General features: G+C 40.9%; 1 protein-coding gene across 5 annotated transcripts in view; it reads right to left on the bottom strand.

Annotated features, from left to right (window-relative positions):
• Positions 1 to 21,272, bottom strand: part of LOC147202169 (microtubule-associated serine/threonine-protein kinase 3-like) — a 44,402-nt gene that overhangs the window by 7,383 nt on the left and 15,747 nt on the right. For 4 of the 5 annotated variants that reach the window (XM_086115372.1, XM_086115368.1, XM_086115373.1 and 1 more), the window contains 19 exons: positions 20,143 to 20,163; positions 19,711 to 19,789; positions 18,527 to 18,684; positions 11,892 to 11,967; positions 10,718 to 10,927; positions 8,507 to 8,608; positions 8,051 to 8,183; positions 5,885 to 5,946; positions 5,467 to 5,558; positions 4,905 to 5,113; positions 4,024 to 4,162; positions 3,216 to 3,348; positions 2,972 to 3,137; positions 1,785 to 1,886; positions 1,556 to 1,678; positions 1,331 to 1,443; positions 1,031 to 1,197; positions 365 to 486; positions 79 to 279 (listed from right to left, as the gene is read on the bottom strand). In XM_086115372.1, coding sequence (XP_085971498.1) covers positions 79 to 279; positions 365 to 486; positions 1,031 to 1,197; positions 1,331 to 1,443; positions 1,556 to 1,678; positions 1,785 to 1,886; positions 2,972 to 3,137; positions 3,216 to 3,348; positions 4,024 to 4,162; positions 4,905 to 5,113; positions 5,467 to 5,558; positions 5,885 to 5,946; positions 8,051 to 8,183; positions 8,507 to 8,608; positions 10,718 to 10,927; positions 11,892 to 11,967; positions 18,527 to 18,684; positions 19,711 to 19,789; positions 20,143 to 20,163 — 2,408 coding nt within the window. The remainder of the gene's footprint in view (positions 1 to 78; positions 280 to 364; positions 487 to 1,030; positions 1,198 to 1,330; positions 1,444 to 1,555; positions 1,679 to 1,784; positions 1,887 to 2,971; positions 3,138 to 3,215; positions 3,349 to 4,023; positions 4,163 to 4,904; positions 5,114 to 5,466; positions 5,559 to 5,884; positions 5,947 to 8,050; positions 8,184 to 8,506; positions 8,609 to 10,717; positions 10,928 to 11,891; positions 11,968 to 18,526; positions 18,685 to 19,710; positions 19,790 to 20,142; positions 20,164 to 21,272) is intronic. The other variant, XM_086115369.1, reaches the window with a different exon arrangement.

Raw genomic sequence — 21,272 nt, 5'->3', positions numbered from 1 at the left:
CACAGACATGCAAAAATCTTTCTTGTGAAATCAGTGTCCTTTTCCCACCTACTGGACCAAGATGCTATTTCCTTTTACCTGTGGTTATGATGAGCGACAGAGCTGAAACAGAGGCAGACTTGGGAACTTTGCCTCCACACGGAAGCCTCTGTCTGTCCGGTGTCTCAAGTTGGTTACCAAATCGCCGTGGGCCAGCTGGCTCTTTGGGGGATGAGTGTTTGGCCCCTGTGCTGTTGCTGCGGATCCGGATCCTTCGAAGTTTGGAAACAACGACTTCAGCTGCAAACAAGAGAGTAAGTTATGCGGGGAGACGATTAACTACGACAAAACTCGACTCGTCCTCGAGATGTTAGTTTGTAATTACCCTCGTCATCTGTTGAGACAGCAAAGCGGGGTGTCATCTCTAGGCTGTGGGTGCTGCTCATCACCAGGGGACTGGTGCTCCTCTCAGACTGGGAGGACCTGGGTGATGCCCGGGGGCAGAGGCTACAAAACCCAAAAGACCAGACAGGTTATCGCAAAGAAAGATTGCTGAACCCAACCGTGTAGTGTTTTGGATTGGTTTTGCTAAAATGTCATGGGTAGGGATCAATTTGCCCAATAGTTTAAAATTTGGACGACGAGGTGTGATTGGCTCAGTCTAAAATTCCACAAGGTCATCTTGTTTCCTGTATGTCAACGCAAGGGAATACGTTTTAAAAACGTCAGAAACCCGTCCATGCAAAAAAATTATTTATCAACAAGTGTGACAGGCGGAAAGTGAACAGAGTGAACTTGAATCTTCAGCAACAACGTCTGGAGATTTGGACCCCCTTTTTTTTGAGGTAGACTGACCATTACAAGGCTGCAAACGCTGACATTTTTTAACATAATCAGTTTAACTTAGTCTTTTTAATGACTGTCCCTTTCAGCGCCACACATGAGATGTATCTTTTTGTTCAGACCAATTCAAATCAAACAACTTCAAAATAATAATAAAATATTTTTCCTCAAAGCATACAATATTAGACATCTAAGATTGTGTGTGTACCTGGCCATGCGTCCTGGGAGTCTGGGCTCCAGAGCGCCATCTGCTGGACCTGTAGAGGGACTAAGCCCTCCAACATCGACGCGGTCCTCTTTGTCCTCGCTGTGACTGCGATCAGATGAAAAGCTCAAATTGGATGGCGTAGCCAAATGTTCTGTGCTGCTGTACACCTGGAAAAAAACAGTCCAGACACACACATCGATATCGATCAAGTTTGACCGTTGCTGAAGGCCAAAGCAATAAACTTTGTATTCATGTGGACTTTTTCCCATCTTTCCAATGCGCCTGCTTCGGCTTCATTACCTTGCTGAAACGATGCGACCATGAGGAAAACTGCCTGATTTCCAGTGAAGACTCTTCGTCATTGGTTTCCTCATCCTCATCAGACGCCATGTGATGATAGCGCTCGGATCGTGCTGAAAACAGATGCAAAACAACATGCTGATAATCACACGTCTCGCACTCAACTGGCATGATTATTTTTTTGCATTCCAAAAAATGTTTCATATAATCTCAAATGCGGTGTACTGTCAAAGTAGCTTGTATCATCTTCTGAATCAAGCTGAGGGATGAATTCTGCTTTTTGTCGTAATAGTCCATTCCAGTCCAAACCCACGAAGAAGGCGTGCTGTTTGACCTCTGAGGCCCCACCTACAACCACGGGGTGATATCAACATTTCTGTGGTTTTGAGCAACAAAAAAAAAAACATGCAGGCGCAGTGTTTTACATATCGATGAGCATTAAACTAAGTAGTACCAGTTCCCAGTCTTTCTAGGGGGCTTTGCCTCAAGAGATGGGTAATCATGTCCTGTGCGTCCATTGGTAAAGCGTCGTCTCCTTCAGGCCAAATGATGTCATCTGCAAATTACAGGACCAAGAATAATACATCTCAAGCATTTATTTTGTTAGTCTCGTGATCTCAAAAGCAAACTATTTAAAGAGGTTGATTTACTTTTCTTTATAAATTATTCATTTTGCCACAAAAAAACATAATAAACAGTGTTCCCGCAACCTTTAGTGAGTCAAGCCATATATTTCAATTTGCCCAAATCTAACAGCACACTGATAAACAAAAATCTCAATTTATTCACAGATTGATTTACCGGTACTCATTGTAAAACCTGGGCCCTGTTTAGTTAAACACAAAGCTATTACTCTGTTATAAGGGCAATAGAAGACACAGTTTTAAGTGGATCGTTCACTTATCTAGTGGAAGCGCATACAATTGTTCCTCCTACACATATTGTGTCAAAAAAGTTTCCAGGACTGCGGTCATATTACATACACGTCAAATCCAAACTCTGACTTTTGTCCTTCATTGGGGACCAGAAAATCAACCAGCGCCTCGACAAAGAGATCCTGTGACATTTGCTTCGTTCAGTGAGTGACAAGAGTTTTCAGGAAAACTCTGGTGTCACGCTCAAGCAGACACCACATTTGCTTGCAATGCACTGAGCATCCGACAGCTCCAGGCTGAGAAGAACTTCGACGTGCTGGAGCAACCTCCCAACTTACCCAATTTGAGCTCTTCCTGGAAGAATGCTTCCAGAGGTCCCGAAAATTTTGGCAAAGAAGGCTGAGAAAGTATGTTAGACTACTGGAGGACCACTTAACTCATTCAGTACCAGCCAATTCTGGACCAAGTCTGAAAAGACGTTTTTAAACGTCTTTGGGAGTGAATGAGTTAAAAGGGAACATTTCGTTTGTAGTTTTGATTTGTAATACTATAGATCATATGAGACACCTTGTAAATTGCTTATCATAGATTGACGAAGATGTATTATTTGAAGTAGACAGAAACGTATTTTAAGACCAATTAAGTGAAATTGGATCATTTTCGTTGGTATTCCCAATGATCTTGGCACATTAGTGGTTGGGAATCACCATTGTAGAAACCGCTGCATGTTGCGGAAAAAAGGCGAAGGTAAATACGATCTTCTCACCACTGACAACTTGGCCAAAAAGTTCCTCGGGAGTATCGCCAAAGAATGGAACACAACCAACCAGGAACTCATAAAGGATGACTCCCATTGCCCACCAGTCTACTGGTTTCCCGTATCCTTGCCTGAGAATCACCTCTGGGGCAATGTACTCTGGAGTACCACACACCTGCACAAGTAAATCAACAACAAAGGTTGAGAACATTAAACATTTTTTAAAGGTGTCTCAAATCTGACAGAGTCTCACCTGTTTATCAACAAATTCCCTTGTATCTTTCTCCATGTGACCCTCGTAGAGGTTGGTGGTCATGTTCATCAGGCCAATTTTTGACAGGCCAAAGTCTGTTAACTTAATGTGGCCCATGGATGTGATCAGCAAACTGTTCAGGGGGGAGAATACAAACACCGCGTTGAATCAAATGTAACACTGCAGTCAATGGTTTCAAACAAATTTCTGGAATACATAATGCTCACTCCAGACGCCACAACCATATTAATGTCCCATCAAACATGAATAATTTGATAAGATCCAATCGTTGTTGAATATTATATAGAGAATCATGTTCTAGCTAAAGCAGCAGTAGCAGCAAAAGGCGTAGTCAAAAAAAATAAAATAAAAAACAGCAGCTCCCCCAAAATATCATTGGACACCAACAGAAATCATAAGACCATCGCGCCGAGTACTTAGAGTCTAAGTACAAGTACTCGGCTCAGGTGCCTCGTCTGTCTAAGTTTTAGACAGACGAGGCACTTGAGCTGGTCCAACAATATTATTAACCACTAAAGTAGGTGATTTGGTTGCCATGGGGATGACACTGTTCAACCCCATTACAGGCCAGTATAGCATCACAATGATTTTGGTTTGTTGTTTTGTAGCAAAATTACATAATTTTGTTTTAAATGGTGGATGTTGGAATGTCTTTGTTTATACAAAAAGGGTAATTTCAATGTGTTATGAGTAAAACCATTTTTGATGTCAAGGTTGGAAAACAGCTCAGAGATTTTATGGGAAAATATTGTGCACAGTGCGCTCCAAATGTGTTTTTGGTTCTCACTTGTCAGGTTTGAGGTCTCGGTGCACTATCCCATAATTGTGAAGGTACTCCAGGGCCAGGACGGTTTCGGCAAAGTACATCCTTGTCATTTCTACAGGTAGTGGACCCATGTTCTTCAGCAAGTTGGCGCAATCGCCACCTTAAACAAAATTGAAAATACAGATCAAAACTAAATTATATCGATCCTTTTCAAAAAACATAACAAAAATAACTATTTCCCAAATTCCATTCAAAGAGTGAACACTTTCATCAATAGATTCATGGCCCACAAGTTATGTACAATACATCTTTATTTATATGGCGCTTTTTAAAGTTAAGCTATTTCAAGTATTACCGGTAATTTGCTTATAGCAGGGGTGCCCAAACTTTTTGGACCGAAGAGCAAAAGCTCTGATCACAAGCTGTTATTGCAGACTGCTGAGCACTAACAACTTCCGGTGATTTAAATTGTATTTTTTAAAGACTTTTTGTTTGACTTGTTGTGACACTGATAGGATTAGGGTGCAGTGGACACTAACACAAAAAAATATATTGCTAACATGCACAAGGACACACAAATGTTTGTTTGTTTTTTTTTAGTTTGTTTTTTTTTCTCCTCTGCACCCCTCGCGAATGACTTGCGACCAGTCCGCGATCTACCGGTCAATCGCGATTGACGTAATGGGCGCCTCGGGTTTATAGTTACATAATTTGTGCTTCCATCTCATGAAACAAATTTTAAAAATGGGAATACTCTGAACAAAACACCATGTACTTCTCTAGGAACAAACAAAATGATATTTTCAAAATGATACATCGATCTTCAATACTTGACATGAACTGTTGGAAGATGACACTGAACATTGCGAAGAGAAGGCCTATTTTGTCTCCTTTCCTCTTACCCTCCACGTACTCCATGACCATGCAGAGATGGCGTCTCGTCTCGAAAGAACAAAACATGGACACAACGAAGGGATTCTCTGCAAAAGTCAAGATGTCTCTCTCCACAAACGCTTGCTGAATCTGGTTCCTCAAGACGAGGTTTTGACGATTGATCTTTTTCATGGCAAACCGTTGACGAGTCTCCTTGTGGCGGACCAGATAAACAGCCCTATAAAACACCACATGTTCCACATTAGGCTTTCCGCCCCATCACAATGATTAGAGCACGTCTTTGCTTTCACATCGAGTAAGTACATTTGTGAATTATTTCAGTATTATTCATACTTCGTGTGACATTTGTGTTTGGATATTTCTATGTCAAATGGCTGTCTTGGCTCAGTAAAAACTGGGAAACACTCAGACATTTATATAATGAACGCGTGGATGCACTCTAAGGCCAGTTGACAATGGCAATGTTGCCATTGTCAATGCCAAGTCTTTCAGTTCTAAACGGAAAAGAGAGATGGTACAGATCTTTAAGGGAATAAACAGGAACAGGAAACAATGGAAATTTTCGCTCACCCATAAGCCCCGTTACTGATGAGTTTAATGGTCTCAAAATCGCTCTCAAGAGGTTTCCGTCGTGTTGGGGTCACAGCCTGCGGGGTTTTATTCTACAGTGAAAGCAAAAAAATGAGCAAGTGAAGCACGTTGAAGCACACCAACGAAAGACTTCTGACTACACTTGCCAGCATCTAACATCTGTAATGCAAATTTGACCTACAAAGGAAACACGTCACTGTAACATGTTGACATGTAGGCTACACAATTTAAACTCATGTTATGGTTTTACCAGCAAATGGATTTGCTTATGGCAAATGTATTAGATTATAAATGTACACACAATTGTATTCCATAATTTTCAATCCAAAACCATAATTAGTGACAGAGAGATGCTTATGCATGATACATTATAGAAAGAATTGGAATGAAATGTCACCTCCCCATCTGGCTCAATCGACACTGAGGGACTGCAATCACACTGTTGAAGCTGCACAATGTCTATAAAAAAAAAAAGGAAAGAAATTGAAAAATTAAGTCCCTGTCGTGCACGTGCCATACTTATGATGTCCTTCAGGCCAATGTTGTACCAATGATTTAATTAATGACATCCATGATGTTCTTACTGCCATAGCAACACTGGGCACGTTTTCAATGAACTATTCACGTGTTAAAAGTTGCCACTGGAGACGATGTCTACAAGCCCAATTGCAATGAAGTTGGGAAGTTGTGTTCAACATAAAAAACTGGATACATGATTTGAAAATCAAAGTCCAACCTCTATTTCATTGAATACACAACAAAGACAAGATATTGAAGGTTAAAACTGATTAACATTGTTTTTTTTAGCAAAACTTGCTGCAACGCATTCCAAAAAAGGTGGGAAAGGGTCATGTTTACCACCGTGTTGCATCACCTTTTCTTTTAGCAACATTCAAATGTTTGGGAACTGAAGAGACTAATTGTTGACGCTTTGTAGAAGGAATTCTTTCCCTTGATTAATGTATAGTTCCAGCTGTTCAGAAATCCACGGTCTCCGTTGATGTATTTTATACTTCATAACACGCTACACATATTCAATGGGAGACAGGTCTGCATGCCAGTCGAGTTCTCGCACACTTTTGCTTCAAAGCTACACTGTCGTAACATGTGCAGAATGTTGTTTGGCATTGTCTTGCTGAACGAAGCAGGGGCGTACACAAGAACAATGTTGCTTGGATGGCAGCGTGTTTCTCCAAAATCTGAATGCACCTTTCAGCATGAATGGTGCCTTCACAGATGTGGAAGTTACCGGCGCCAGTGGCGCTCACACAGCCCCATTTTCCTTTCCAGATGCTTTTGCTTTTGAACTTTGCATCCATAACAGTCGGGACAGTTCTTTTTCTCTTTGGCCCAAAGGACAAGACGGCCATGCTTTCCAAAAACAATTTGAAATGTGGACTCATCAGACCACAGAACCCTTTTCCACTTTGCGTCAGTCCATCTTAGATGAGCGCGTATCCAATTCTGGGTGTTGTTGATGAATGGCTTTGACTTCGGGATTTAGTGCCAAACTGTATTTACTGAAATTGTTTTCCTGAAATGTTCCTGAGCCCATTGGTGCTATCCTTTAAACATTAATGTCAGTTTTTAATGCAGTGCCACCTGAGGGGTTGATGGTCATGGGCATTCAAGGTTGGTTTTCGGCCTTGCTGTTTCCATGCCGTGATTTCTCCAGAGTCTCTAAACATTTTGATGATACAGTCAGACCTCGGTTTTCGAACATCTCTGTTATCGACCAAATCGGATTTCGACCAGAAAATTCGAGATTTTTACGCCTCGGATTACGACCGAAAACCGGTTTTCGACCAAACTAAGCAAACCCGAATACGCCAGTCGATTCCTCTCGGCTTCCTTACACGAGGAAGTGACGCTTTCCTCATGTGTAACGTTCATTGTGAGCAGACGTGTTTGTTGTGGTTTACGCAAATCTGACTGTTTCTTTTTTGTTATTTCTGCATAGCGTATTAGCCCCTAATCATGGGCTAATAAAATAGTTTCGGCTTTCGAACAAATCGCTTTTCGAACAGCCTTCTGGAACGGATTATGGTCAAAAACTGAGGTATGACTGTATTATGAACTGTCGATGATCAAATCCCTCAATTTCTTGCCAGTGCACTTTGAGGAACATTGTCTTAAAATGTTTTCTCACACATATGTTCACAAAAAGGTGAACATCGCGCAATCTTTGCTTGCGAATGACTGAGCAATTCAGCGAAGCTGCTTTTATACCCAATCATGGCACCCACCTGTTCCCAGTTAGCCTGTTCACCTGTGGGATGTTCAAAACAGGTGTTTGATGAGCATTCCTCAACTTTCTCAGTCTTTTTTGGTCACTTTTTGGAATGTGTTACACCCATAAAGTTATCCGTTTGAACATGAAAAATATTGCCTTTTTAGTGTATTCAATTAAATATAGGTGGATGATGATTTGTAAATCATTGTATCCCAACTTCATTGGAAGCGGCTTTGTAGAAAGATCCAAAGCGTAAATCTAAGAAACCAGGGAACACATTGCTCTGCTCATGAATGAGGTTTAACTATTTGCGAAGGAGAAATTCTTTACCCTCTAAAGGGTTTCGTGCTAAACCCAACTGGCTGATGATGTATCGAGGGATGTCCGATTTGATCCCCTGGCCGACTTTGGCGTGACCTTCTGCTGCCTCAAGCAAATGGTAGAACTCTTCCGGATCAAACTCCTGCACAAAGAATAAAGATTTCATTAAGTTATAGCAAGAATGTGTGTAATGTTTGTGCTTTATGCATAGGGGAATATGTTTTTTTCAATGCAGTAACAGTAACAATATCATGGACAAATAGTTGTCTTTTTTGGTCACTTTTTGGAAAAGTGAGCACATTTCACCAATTGAATGATGAGCTTCCATTTCTGGTCAAATAAATAAGCCTTTTCCAAGAGAGAATTAATTTTGGTACTTGTTTTAGTTTGAGTTCACGTCACCCGGTTTCAGTCAAAGTCGCATTATTTTAACTGATGAAAAAAACATTCTCAGAGTCTGCTTACCAGACACTCGAGGAGGCGAGCCGGCCGAGAGATGATGATCAGGATTTTCCTCACCAGCTGGATGATGACAGTCACCTCCTCACTTTCCGAGCGCTCGTAGGCCTGGAAAATAGCAGGGACAGAAAAATGTCACGTTTATTTATATCGCGCTTTGCACTGAATGACTAAACAAGCTGAAAAGCACTGAATCTAAATACTATAATAATTTCAAGAAAAAAAACTTAAAAATAAGTAATTCATGGATTATCTAAAATCTATGATTTAACTTAAAACAACAATTCATGCAAATTGATCATGGCAGTCGTAATGCAATACATCATCATCCATCCATCGTCTATAGTGCTTATCCTGACTACATTGAGGTGAATTATCCATTTTCTATACTGTTTAGGGAGCTAAAGAGCCGATTCTATCTGTCTTGAAAAGTGAAAGACAGACTACATCCCAGACTGGTGGCCTGTCAATCATAGGGCACATGTAGTTACCAAATTCACACTCACTGAGTGAAGATTTTTTTGGGGCTTGGGGGTGTAATTTTGCAAACTAATCTGGATTATTACTTTTCCCACTATATTATCAGAAACATAGAAATGAATGAATGAATGAATATGATTTGAAAAATTATAACGTTTGAATGCATTCAGAATGTTGTTAATAATGCTTGTTTTGAAACAGAAATCTGTTCTCAACCAGACACTGATTTTAACATGAATAAATTAAATCACAAAATGTAACTTTGTTTTGTTAGATGCTATTTTACACTTTTTTATAGATTCCCTGTGTTGAAACCTTACAACCTAGGTCAAAATATTAAATCCAAGGGGTAAAATCTGAATGACAATCATGATGACTTGAACTAACACCTGAAAAAGTCAGAACACATTATTCAGAGATGAAAGTGGACTTTTCTGAAAATCCCGGAAAAACCAATTAATTAATTAATAAATACACACGTTTGTCTCTGTGTGCCCTGCGATTGGCTGGCAACTGATTCAGGGTGTCCCCCGCCTACTGCCCGGAGGCGGCTGGGATAGGCTCCAGCACCCCCCGCGACCCTAGTGAGGATCAAGCGGTTCGGAAAATGGATGGATAAATACACACACGCGCGCGGACACACACTTGGCCGATCACGCATGAATCAGTTTACACAAAACGCTATTCAAATACTCCACATTCAATGACTAATCTTCCTTTTGTGTGCACACGTGCACCCTTTGTGGCTTCCGTTTTCGACGAAAGTTCGACATAATGGCGAAGGCCATGAGAATACGAGGCGAGGGTATTACTGTTGTGGCGACGCCACTCAAGCTCAGCGAGCCTCAGCAGTAGATAGTCCGCTGCTCCCTGCTGTGCGTGCTTCAGCGCGAACATGTACGCAAGCGCGTCTGTTGATTTCAACCAATCAGCGCCGACGCAACGACGACACACACCCGACATCACACACGACAACAGCTAAGCTAAACTAGCCGAGACGACACTTGAAGTCGGACGGACACGTTTTTCTGCCAATCTGTGTGTTTCCCTTTTTGTCCAAATATATTTTTTACGACAACTGTCTTGTCCACGGTGTCTTTTATTCGTTCCACTGGGGTTCAGCAAGTGTGTTTATAAAGAGACAAAAATCTCTTCACTGTTACTAGTGTTAGTGTCTCAACATGGCTACGCTCGTGAAAGCAAAACAACGAACTCAAACGCGTCTTCGTTCAATGTTGTTTGATTAATTTTAGGCAAATTTTCCTAAATTCTCCGGAGAGATTTTCATAAAAATGTAAAAAACCCTGAATTCCGGGAAAATCCGGAGGACTTTCATCTCTGATTATTGTAAACAGTCGTTTTTAATTTTTGTGTTGGGACACCCTTTATAGTTAAAAAAAAAATCCCATTGTAAATATAACAGTTGAATTGTGTGTGTGAAAGTAAAAACAGCTCAAAACAAATTCGAACTTACACCGGTCTGCCCATGGTTACAATGTTAAGAGAAAAGATAGCACTAATCCTAAAACTTGACAGGCTAGGAACAAAATGACTGCAATTTTGGAATCAGCATGCCAATTTTAGCGTTCATCTGCATAAAAATCTATCTCAACAATTTTTTTTCCAAATGGCTCCCCCAGTGTTCGGCATCAAATATACTGTATTGTCCACATTTTTGTAAAGATCACTACTTCATTTATTTGTCCCCTGCTCAGATCACACACACAGCATCCTCACCTCATGAAGCAGCTTTTCCAACTTCTCCTGAAGCTCAGCAAAGTAGCGAGATGTAACCAGACCTTTCTGGGACTTCTCCAAACAGTCACGGACCAACTCGACCAACTGGTGCTGGATGAAACCCAACACCCCATCAGCCAACGGGAGGGAGCTGTCTGGAGAACAGTGGGTAACAATTTCCAACAATCTCTCCTCCATCTGGGCTGTGGCCTACAAGCAAGAAAAAGTACATATAATCCTTTACTACAGTTTGAAATCAAGAAGGTAAGAAAGATAAGAAAACCTTTATTTGTCCCCACACTGGGGAAATTTCCAAGTTAAGGTAGTTGAGGTTGTCACATACTGCAACAGAATTACTTTGCGTTGCTTACTCTGGTTGTTGATCACATAACAATGACTGACAATACATTGAACCGCCGCCACATTTTGTGGTTTGACATTCATGGATTTGCACATCACATTTTTTGGTAACCGCTATTTGCCGAAAATCTCACCTAAAAATCTTGGTGTGGTTATTAGATTTAATCCAATTATTCAATTATTACATCTTTTTTTCATCATCTCCATTTGAGAGGTCTTGTTTTGCTGGCAGTCATTAAATGCACCTCGTGCACTGTTGAGTGTAAAACACAACGTATGCTTCTGCTTCTCTCCCAATGCGAGTGAAGTCTGATTTGCTGTTCAAATTTGTGTCTGTATTCACACCATTTATTAATGTGTCTTAATGAAAAAAGCAAGCTTAATGACCTCATACTGTATAAAGTAATTTGTATGAAGTAATTGTGCGCATAATTGTTTGCCCAGGAGTGAATTTCGGTCAGTTTGTGCTTGCTTGTCATCTAGGCTAGAATTCTAGCTCAAATACCTGTTGAACCTCATGTTGGGTTTGTTTGTGTTGAATAATTTAACTACTGAATAGTTATTTATGTTAATATGGGTTCATGATTGTGTACCGGATACATGCATGACATTGGGCCTTTATGATCCTGTCCATTTTAAGTGCCTTGTGGCATTTGTATGCAAATAAAACCTCCTTTTCGGGAAGGTTGTCAATGAGCCAATTTTCGCTATTCGCCGGTCTTCATCTTTATAATGCAGACATGATTCGGTCGGTTAACTCCAAGACAAATGCATATATTTTCTGCTCAAATCTGAACAGGGTTTTCGAGCTCACCTTTGGAAAGCGTTCTCTGTAAACATGGTTCATCATGACTATCTCATTGTCAAAGGAGACGCTTGATCGCCCAGGGCTGCAACATGAACCAAACAGGTGATTATTACATTTAAACAGCTTAAGAGATGCACTGACATTTGCCAACAATCGAATATAAAGTTGCTTTGAACTGCAACACTTGGTTGGGAAAGGGGGATGATGTCAACAAGAACAAAGTCGACAAAAGAAGTACCGTATGTGAAGTGACACATTGTCCATTCATTCCCTCAAAACATGAAGGATACAATATTGGGACTCGCCATGTGTCAAAGTTGACTGGTTTAGCAGTCTCTATATTTTGCAAACAAGAGACAAAACTAGCACTTCCAGTTTTCACAATTCTTTGCTCTCAGCCCTCATTGTTTCAAAATCAAGGTAACAGGTGCCTGTAATCCTAGTGAAGAGACCAGTCGGGTATCACAACAAACAAATAATATAAAATGCCTGCCATCTTTCAGTTGATAGGCTAAATAAGAAAAATTAGACTCGTTCATACCGTTATTTTTCGGACTATAAGTCACTCCTGAGTATAAGTCGCACCAGCCATAAAATGTATGACAAAGGGAGAAAAAAACATGCAAGTGGCACTGGAGTCTAAATTGCATTTTTGGGGGAAATGTACCGTGTTTTCACGACTATAAGGCGCCATTAAAAGTCTTAAATTTTCTCCAAAATGGACAGGACGCCTTATAATGCGGAGCGTCTAGCGTATGCGCCGAGTTCCAAAGCCTGACTGAGAGCACCTCTGGCCGACACGCTGTTTATATAGAGAAAAGGCGGAGTGAGTGACGACAGGCATGCGGAAGTCCGCCAATGAGTGAAGGGTGGGCGTGTAAGAGGATGCAAAAGGCACGCCCCTCGCAGGTAACAGTCGCCAATGAGTGAAGGGTGGGCGTGTAAGAGGACGCTAAAGGCACGCCCCTAGCAGGTACCAGTCGCGTGAGTACATTGTAAAATGGCGAAATAAAGTACAACCGAACTCAGTTTTGCTTCCGTTGCCTTTTTAAAAACGCGTTTTTAGCGTGCGTGCATGCATGCATGCCGTATGTTTAAGCTGGCGTATGTTTTACCATGCCAGGCTGCGCCCAATAATACAGTGCGTTTTGTGTATGTGTCAAATACAAAAATAGCACCCCTTACTGAGACTGCGCCCAACAACACGGTGCGCCGAATGGTCGTGAAAATACAGTATTTGATAAAATCCAACACCAAGAACAGACATGTCATCTTGAAAGGCAAATAAAAAGAGAACAACAGGCTGAATCAGTGTACGATAAAGCTAACGTTACATGACACATAAACAACGAACCGAGAACGTACCTGGTATGTTCACGTAACATATTAAGCGTTATTCAGATAATTATAGCATAAAGAACATGATCACAAATGTACCAAACTATCAGTGTCACCCCAAATCACTAAATGCAATGAAATCTTCATCAGTGTCATTGGGAGTTGTTTTTATCAGTCACTGCCAATGTGGAAAGTATCAACACAGGCCCGAGAGCACCCTCTGGTGGTTTAATGTGAAAATAAATATGTGAAATGATCTCATGTGTTAATCATTTCACACATAAATCGCTCCAGAGTATAAATCGCACCCCCGGCCAAACTATGAATAAAAACCTGCGATTTATAATCTGTAAAAGACGGTAGTTAAGAAAATTAAGAAAAACATACCAAAAATATACATTTTGAAATGAAATGTATGAATTCAGGAGCTAACTTTCACTAAAATGTTATGGACAAAAAAAAAAAAAAAAAACAAGGTCAGAGGTACTTTAGTCGTGCTCTTGTATAGCCACGAAAGACAGGAAATCTACATTTCAACTTCATATAGCACTCAGTAAGTCTCAGATTCAGTTGTAGTCCTCCTAACCAACACAGAAAAATCAAAAACAATACTTCTGGCTTTCATGCTTTCACACTACAGTTTTATGAAGATTTTTTACAGAGAATTTGAGAATGATATCGTTAAAACCCCTTAGGCTGAGGGCAACTTTGCCAAAAACGGCTGAAAAAAGGTGTGCCCAAAGTAAATGTGTAGCTGTTCTTGAATCATTTGGAGTATCAACATAGTTTTGGTCTCTTCATGAAATAATGTTATCATTTGAATATCCCCCTCCAACAGTCAGAATCTGTGTAAGTGCTCCTGTCACTGAACTATGGATGTTTGAAAACAGAAAGAAAAGGCGAATCTTATGTTCGTCTAATTTCTTTTCACACAATCTGCCTTGAAAATGAATTTAGAATGTTGATTAGGACTTGAAAACACTACAGGGCACCATTGGGCACCATTCAAATCTCCAGAAACTCAGCTTTTGAAAGATGTAGAACATGTTCACACATGACGACGTGATTTGTTTTGACAGATGACGGAGGGCCCCTCGGTGGGCCGTCCAACTTTAAAGGGTTAAATATCATATACAAAGACAAACTCTGACTACCCTTGAACCTTAAAACACAAAAATATTACTTTCAGTAATACAATGTTTTTCAACATGTACTAAATGCCGGTATGTGTTTTCATCCCTCAAATTAAAACAAGCTTGATGATGCAATGTCCTGACCTCATATCGACTTCATCACTATCAGGATTACATAATAGCACGGCCATGCCAAACTCCCATTAGCCTGGCCTCGAGTCTATCCACATCTATCAAACTAAACATTCTAATCTAATCCCATATTTTGACACATGTCTTTAGGTCAGTGATGTAGTGATTCATTAACTGCCGAAAAGCAGCATTTGGTATTCAGCTGCACGCGATGGAAACTGTTTCAAGCTGTTCAATTTCACAGACCGGTTTTGATGCATCTGTTGTACACGTGTTTATATTTAAGCAGAGGTTTGCTTTTAGCCAAACAGTGAATCACTCGCAGCTCTTAGTTATTCATTGACAGCCACATCACAGTGGATTTGTGAAAAAGTTTCTCCAATTTGACAGAAAACTGTGGCTGGTCAAAGCTTTCAGCAGAAAAGATGCAAAGTAAACCTATCACATGCACGCATGCTCCCCAAGCCTTTTTGTTGTCATGAAAGCCGCCTCAGACTGTATGCGGATGCCCAGCACGCTGCTGCAACTCACAGTGGCGCTGAAGCCCTCATCCCAATCCTAAACCACCCCCGCCATCGACTGCGGTTCAGCAGCGGGATCCCTGCGGCACTCTGTAAGCCAGCACGCCTACGCACGGTACGCCATGGTGCCAGAACACAAAAGCACTCAGGCATACAAACATGCAAACTGCAAAGCGGCGCCAACACACAAAAGTTACCAAAAATCACACATCATAACTGTCGGATCTCCATCTGACTCTCAGCCTGCCTGTATGTGTAATCAATGAGAAACAACCATCTTGGTCAAGAAACATCTTATCATCCTTAACACATTCTTTTTGTCCTAACGTGAACGGTCTGCCTCATCAGACATGCAATAAATGTCCCAACTTTTCATGCAAAAATGCTATTTGTTGCATTTAATCTTGGTGGAAACCACATTTCAGGACATTTTTGTGTGATGACAAGCTCAGATGTTCACAAGAGTTTTGTGGTTCATCTATAAAGCCCAATTCTAATGTAACATAATTCCATGACCATACGACGCACATAAAAGTCTTCAATTTTCTGCAAAATGGACGGGACGCCTAATAATGCGATTCGCCTTGTGTATGCACCGAGTTCAAAAATCGGTGAATGCTGTGACTTCGATGAGGGGTCCGCTTGACTGACTGATGTTGTGCCGACATGTTGCTTGTAAGAGGAAAGGTGGATGTAACTGAGGACGGCACACGGACGTTAGGTGGGACGGGTGGGCTCCAAAGAGGATGCTAAAGGCTCATCCCCAGTAGGTGTAAATAGTGCCGGTATGTGCATTGTGCAATAGAGCATCCCAAAAATGGCACCTACGAAGAGACACACTTACGAAGCACGGTTTAAACTGTGAGCTATCAGTTATGCGGAGGACCATGGGAGAGAATTCAAGATCAACTAATCCATGGTACCTGGTACTTTTTTTGTTTTATGAAAAGGCGCCAGCTATCCATCCAGGCAAGGACTACTGGGGTGAAGCAACATCCGGCAGATTATAAGGAAAAGATGGCCATCGTCCACGCTTACTGCAGTAAAGTTACGTTAAATAAAGACGCTTTCTTGGAGACGGTAATCCTTTATTCTGCCACTTTGCTGGTCTCACTTGGCTTCCACTACCACATTTCTAGCGTAGACGCATGGGTTATGGCAAGTGATGAGGGACAAGCATACGTTGCATTTTGAAATACAACAAAAGACTGCCAACAAACACGTCCAGCCCAACCACATTCACAACATGGACAAAGCGCCGCTCACTTTCGACATAGCGGTGATCCACACTGTTGAGAAGAAGGTGTCAAGCACAGTAGTGATATGCACAACGGCGGCGTGAGAAGTCCTTTTTCACTGTTGTGCTTTGTTGCCATGGTAATGGACAGAAATGGCCACCGTCTGTGATTTTTAAGCCAAAAGTTTCCAGCCGGAATCAAAGTGAAGTTGCGAGCGGCGTGGGAGTGATGGCAACACAGCTTTACAAAGATTGGGAGGCAGCGCCGGGCAGTTACGCCACAATTTGGGAATTGATTGTGGATGCTTGGGCTCATGTGACTGCTTGCACTGTTGTTAGAGTTTAGCAAAAGCCATTATCATTTCTGAGGAACTGCACGGCAATGAGACCGACTCTGACAATGGCGCGAGGGTTACCTGGCGTGTTTGACGGAGAACTTGCCCAGCTATTTTTTTTTTCCAAAATGAGGACTTTCATGGATTTGTGGATAAGGATTGATCAAAAAAATAACAAGTACATTGGTAAATACTTCAATAAAGTACACCTGAACTCAGTTTTGCTCCTGCTGTCTTTATAAAAACATACACTAGCGTGCACTCATGTTACTGTTTTTTTTAAAACTCGCGTACATTTTACCATTCCGGTGTCCAACAATGCGCCTTGTGTATATGTTAAATACAGAAATGGCACTCGTAACTGGCATTATGCCTTTTAATACGGGGGGTATGGTCGTGAAAATGCGGCAGTTGGGACGTTGTATGACACACAAATAAAAACAAAACGTGATTTGGAAATCCTTTTAAACCTATATTGAATTGAATGTCCCACAAAGACAAGAAATGTAGTGTTCAAACTAATAAAACTGTGGAGTGTCAGCTCAAAGGTCACAGGGATTCAATGTTAGTTTTTGGCCTTGATGCTTAAAAGATTTCTCCAGTTTCGATCAATCGTTTTGATGATATTATGGCCCGTAGATGATGAAAATCCCTGAATTCCTTCCTGTGATGGTGGTGCTCTCTTGAGCACAAGAGAAGCAATACAAATACAGTGATTTATCATGATACTACAAGACAAATATTTTTGATGAAGTATACACTAGGAGCAGTATTTTTGTGGATCGTTGGTAAAATGAGGTTGCCTTGAAACATGAAGATTTCTGACCTCGCAACCATCCATTGCCACTGTCTGATACAGGCAAGAAATAATAAATCACTCATTCTTATCATCATTCACTGAGATACAGGTCATGTTTTAGACAAGCCAATGAGAGAAAGTGACTGCAAACTTGCCAACAGATACGATATTTTATTGTAAATGAACATTTTTCATTCAAAGGACAACAAAAATGCTCTGCTTCCATATCAACCTTTGTCTGGCATCTGAAATGTATAAATCGGTTTGAGGCTTGCCTAATACACGCTAGCACACGTTTAGTTGTTGTGATTGGTTCGTAGTGGATGTGGCAGCCAATGTGCTCCTGTCGGGTATTTCCCAGTGGATTTATTAAAACAAACGTCGACTCAGCTGGTAATACAGTAGTGTATTAATAGCAAGCCCTTGCATTCAGAACCTCTGTTAGTAATTAAACTTTGTACATAACTGATCGGCCGCATCAGCCTGGGCTATAATTTGCATTTTATGCACAATTTTTTTTTTTTTTGATCGTCATGTCTTTCAATTGCAGATTAATCAATGACATCATTGATCAGATCTGTGAACTAAAACATTACAGCTGTAGTGTTACCCACATACACATTTACCTGTGGCAGAGCAGCACAAATGAATTTTGGCCGCTACTAAAATGATACTACTTGTCAATATGTAACTTTCATTGCTGCACCGAAAGCCGCTCTGCTGTGTGGTCCTTGTGTGAGTCTGCTCATCAAATCAGTACCAATCTCCTTTGTGTTACGCTACTGCAAATACACTGCCTCAAATAACTGAAGTATCAATCATATTGATGTTTAAAATTTGGGAAATCAATCTTAGTGGCACTAGCTCAAACGGTCCCCCTCAGTATTCTTTCTAGCAGGCAGAGAGGCTTTAGTGTTCTTTCAGTGCACACTTGGAGCTCCTTTTGTTGTCTTAATATTTCAAAGAGCATACCTCTGTTATGACTCAAAAATCCACGTTATTTATTAAAATCGTTCTGAAAAGGTTCCAACTAAAATATTTAGTAGGATTTTTTTTTTCTACTGCATGTTTTTTTTTTTTTTTTTAAACTAATCAACCCTGATATTCCTGAACAAGTGAAGCCTATGCGTAGTGTGAATGAGCTACCTCAGACTCCGGGAGCGAGGTCGCATGACGGTCGTGGGCCGGCCATCCTCGTCAGTTATACTGTCCGTGCTGCGGAAGTGTTTGAAAAGGAAGTGCAGCTCATCTTGGGTTGGCTGGTAGGGAAGCTGATGAAGGCGCTCCTGGGAGGAGGATGAGGACTGCAGACAAACCAAAGAGCTAGCGGTCAAGAAATGAATCTCATGTTGACTCGGAAGTGAAAAGTAATACAGTACTGAAAATGTTTCTCCCTCTCTGAGATTTGAAAACGTGCCAAAGGTACTGAAAACCACAAGTGTTCAGACAAGTTAAACACAACATCAAGTTCAAACAATATTGCGGGGAACTCCAAGTAAGCAGCCAAACGTCAGAAAATCCAACTGTGTAGAATCTTCATAGAAATTGAAAACAACTGAAAACACAAACCACGCCATCGTATAAGGCACCTAAAGGATGCAAAGGCATCAGGGACAGTTTAACTAAACCTTCTATAAAACCCATTGGACACTGCACAGAATGTGGCGACGTACCCTTGACAGACGAGCCCAGGGGAGCGGTACCTATGTAGTCTCTTTCTCATGCCATGCTACAAAGAGAAGCTGAGGCACACTGATAAATTCTATTGTCCACAATGACCTTAAGGTCTGTGCTCAGGTCTGACAATAAACTTCCTTATAATAGAAGCAAGTGTTAGGGATGCACAGACTGTGAAATTGTTGGTCCATACAGATAAAGGTATTATGGGGCCAATCATTAGGGCCTTATTATTTGTGGTCTTTGAAATTATGTCAATAAAAGGAGTTCTCATGTCTAAATTACTTTGAAATCGCGTCTGACTCTCACATTTATTTTAAAAATATGTTTTAAGAGCCATCATCAGTGGAAAATGACCTCTACGATCGAAAAAAAACACACATCTCTCTCAACGTAATCCTTTCACGAATATGCACACACACTCTCCAAATTGTGCCTATTATCTCTAACGCTGTGTTCAACAAACTAGCCCAATGACTCATTCAAGCAGATGATGCTCGAAAACAATGAAATGTTTGTCAACTCAGTCTTGGCATTTGCTGTCCCTAGCAGCATAAATGAATGTGCCATTGGGCTTAAATGAGGTGTTAGCAAATATCAACTGAGAAGGATGGTGCCATTTTTTTTTTTCGTGGGGGAGTTACGGTACTTACTGAAACAGTTGAGCTTGGTGGGTTGGTTCCATAGCCTGACGAAGGGAGGGATGCCAGAGACCATCTACGGCCCTCAGCTCTGAAACATCACATTCGGTATTTTTAAGCATTTCATATGCGAAACACATTGCACAACACACCGTGCTCTGTTAGTACAGGTGCACGTTTTTATCATTTCCTGTCACATGTTGCATGCAATGGGTTCTTTGTTATAGCACTCCATTTTTCTTTTGTATTATACCTACAAAAATCAAACAATAACCTCAACTACAAACCCAGCCACTTTATTGGGTACACCTGGAGAACGTAATGACGCAAATGTTAGGTTTCCATTGTTTACAATGTCCTCCCAGGATGAATATAACATATATACTGTATATGTACATTACTTCGTACATAGAGAGTTGCTATCCCACAAGAAAAATAAGGTACCTGTCTGCACGAGCCAAGTGACTGAGACGAAAGCAGAGGAGAAAAGAGAAGGAAAAAAAGCAATGAGTTCAGTGTGGACCAGTGCAAATAATCCTGTGACCTCTGGCATTCATCTGAGGAAATTCATCTTGACAATGTTGCCATCCTTGCCACTTTGCATTTGTCCACAGACTAAAATTCTTCTCAGGAAGCATTTTATGTAACAGGAACAAATTGTCATTGCGAAACACCAAGCCCAGAGATTATGTCACTGCAACTTTTTGGTTTACGTTAAGGAGTGACAAATAGGAGTGACTGTCACAACGTTTGGCATGTACAGTACTTAACACACCATTGAACACAATACAACAAGAAATAGCCTTCCAGGTTAAATGAGCGACATTCAGGACAGTCAGGCTGCTGAATAAACATACGTGAAAACCTGTAACCATTGTAAATAGCACAGCCACCTTATGCTGTGTTTTCTATGCTATTGCTAATTTATTCTACAAATATATTGCTAATGCTATATTTCATATTGCACTTATATTGAACTGTGTACAGTTCTTTTCTGAAATATTAATTTTGTGCATGAAACACTGTTGCCCTCCCCCCAATTTTGCTGCTGTAGACTGCAGATTTCCCCAGTGTGGGACAAAGAAAGGTTATCTTATCTAATCTTATTCCTTGACAATTATTTCTATTTTATTACATGTCAGGCCAAAGTGATTTTTTTTAATAGAAGAAACATTGCAATGCATTGAAATAGCTTGAACCTATTGAGGCGGAAACTGTCTAAGACAGAAGTTTCATTCACAGCAGACCACAATATCAGTTAAGCCGTGTGTTTCAGTTGTCATATTCTGTCTTCAGCTTCACAAGGCATGAAAATGTCTTGCAGTAGTTTTTCACCCCCGGAAACGATTGGCTTCAATTTAAGCACCATCAGTCGCCGCGAAGTGGAAATTCCCACCCACAGGGCATATGCATGAATAACATCTCTTACTTCAAAATAAAAATTGAGCAAGCATCTGTGTGCAGTAACCCGACCATACATGCATGCATGCATGCATGCATGCATGCATGCATGAATGAATGAATGAATGAAGGTACCTGTACAATATTTTGCCCCATTCCTCCCATGTTCAAGC

Source organism: Hippocampus guttulatus, chromosome 7, assembly GCF_054856545.1.
Source record: "Hippocampus guttulatus isolate MCC_2025c chromosome 7, RoL_Hgut_1.0, whole genome shotgun sequence".
Classification (NCBI taxonomy): Eukaryota; Metazoa; Chordata; class Actinopteri; order Syngnathiformes; family Syngnathidae; genus Hippocampus; species Hippocampus guttulatus.
Note: the sequence above shows the minus strand (reverse complement) of the source record. Positions and strands in the feature narration are given on the sequence as shown.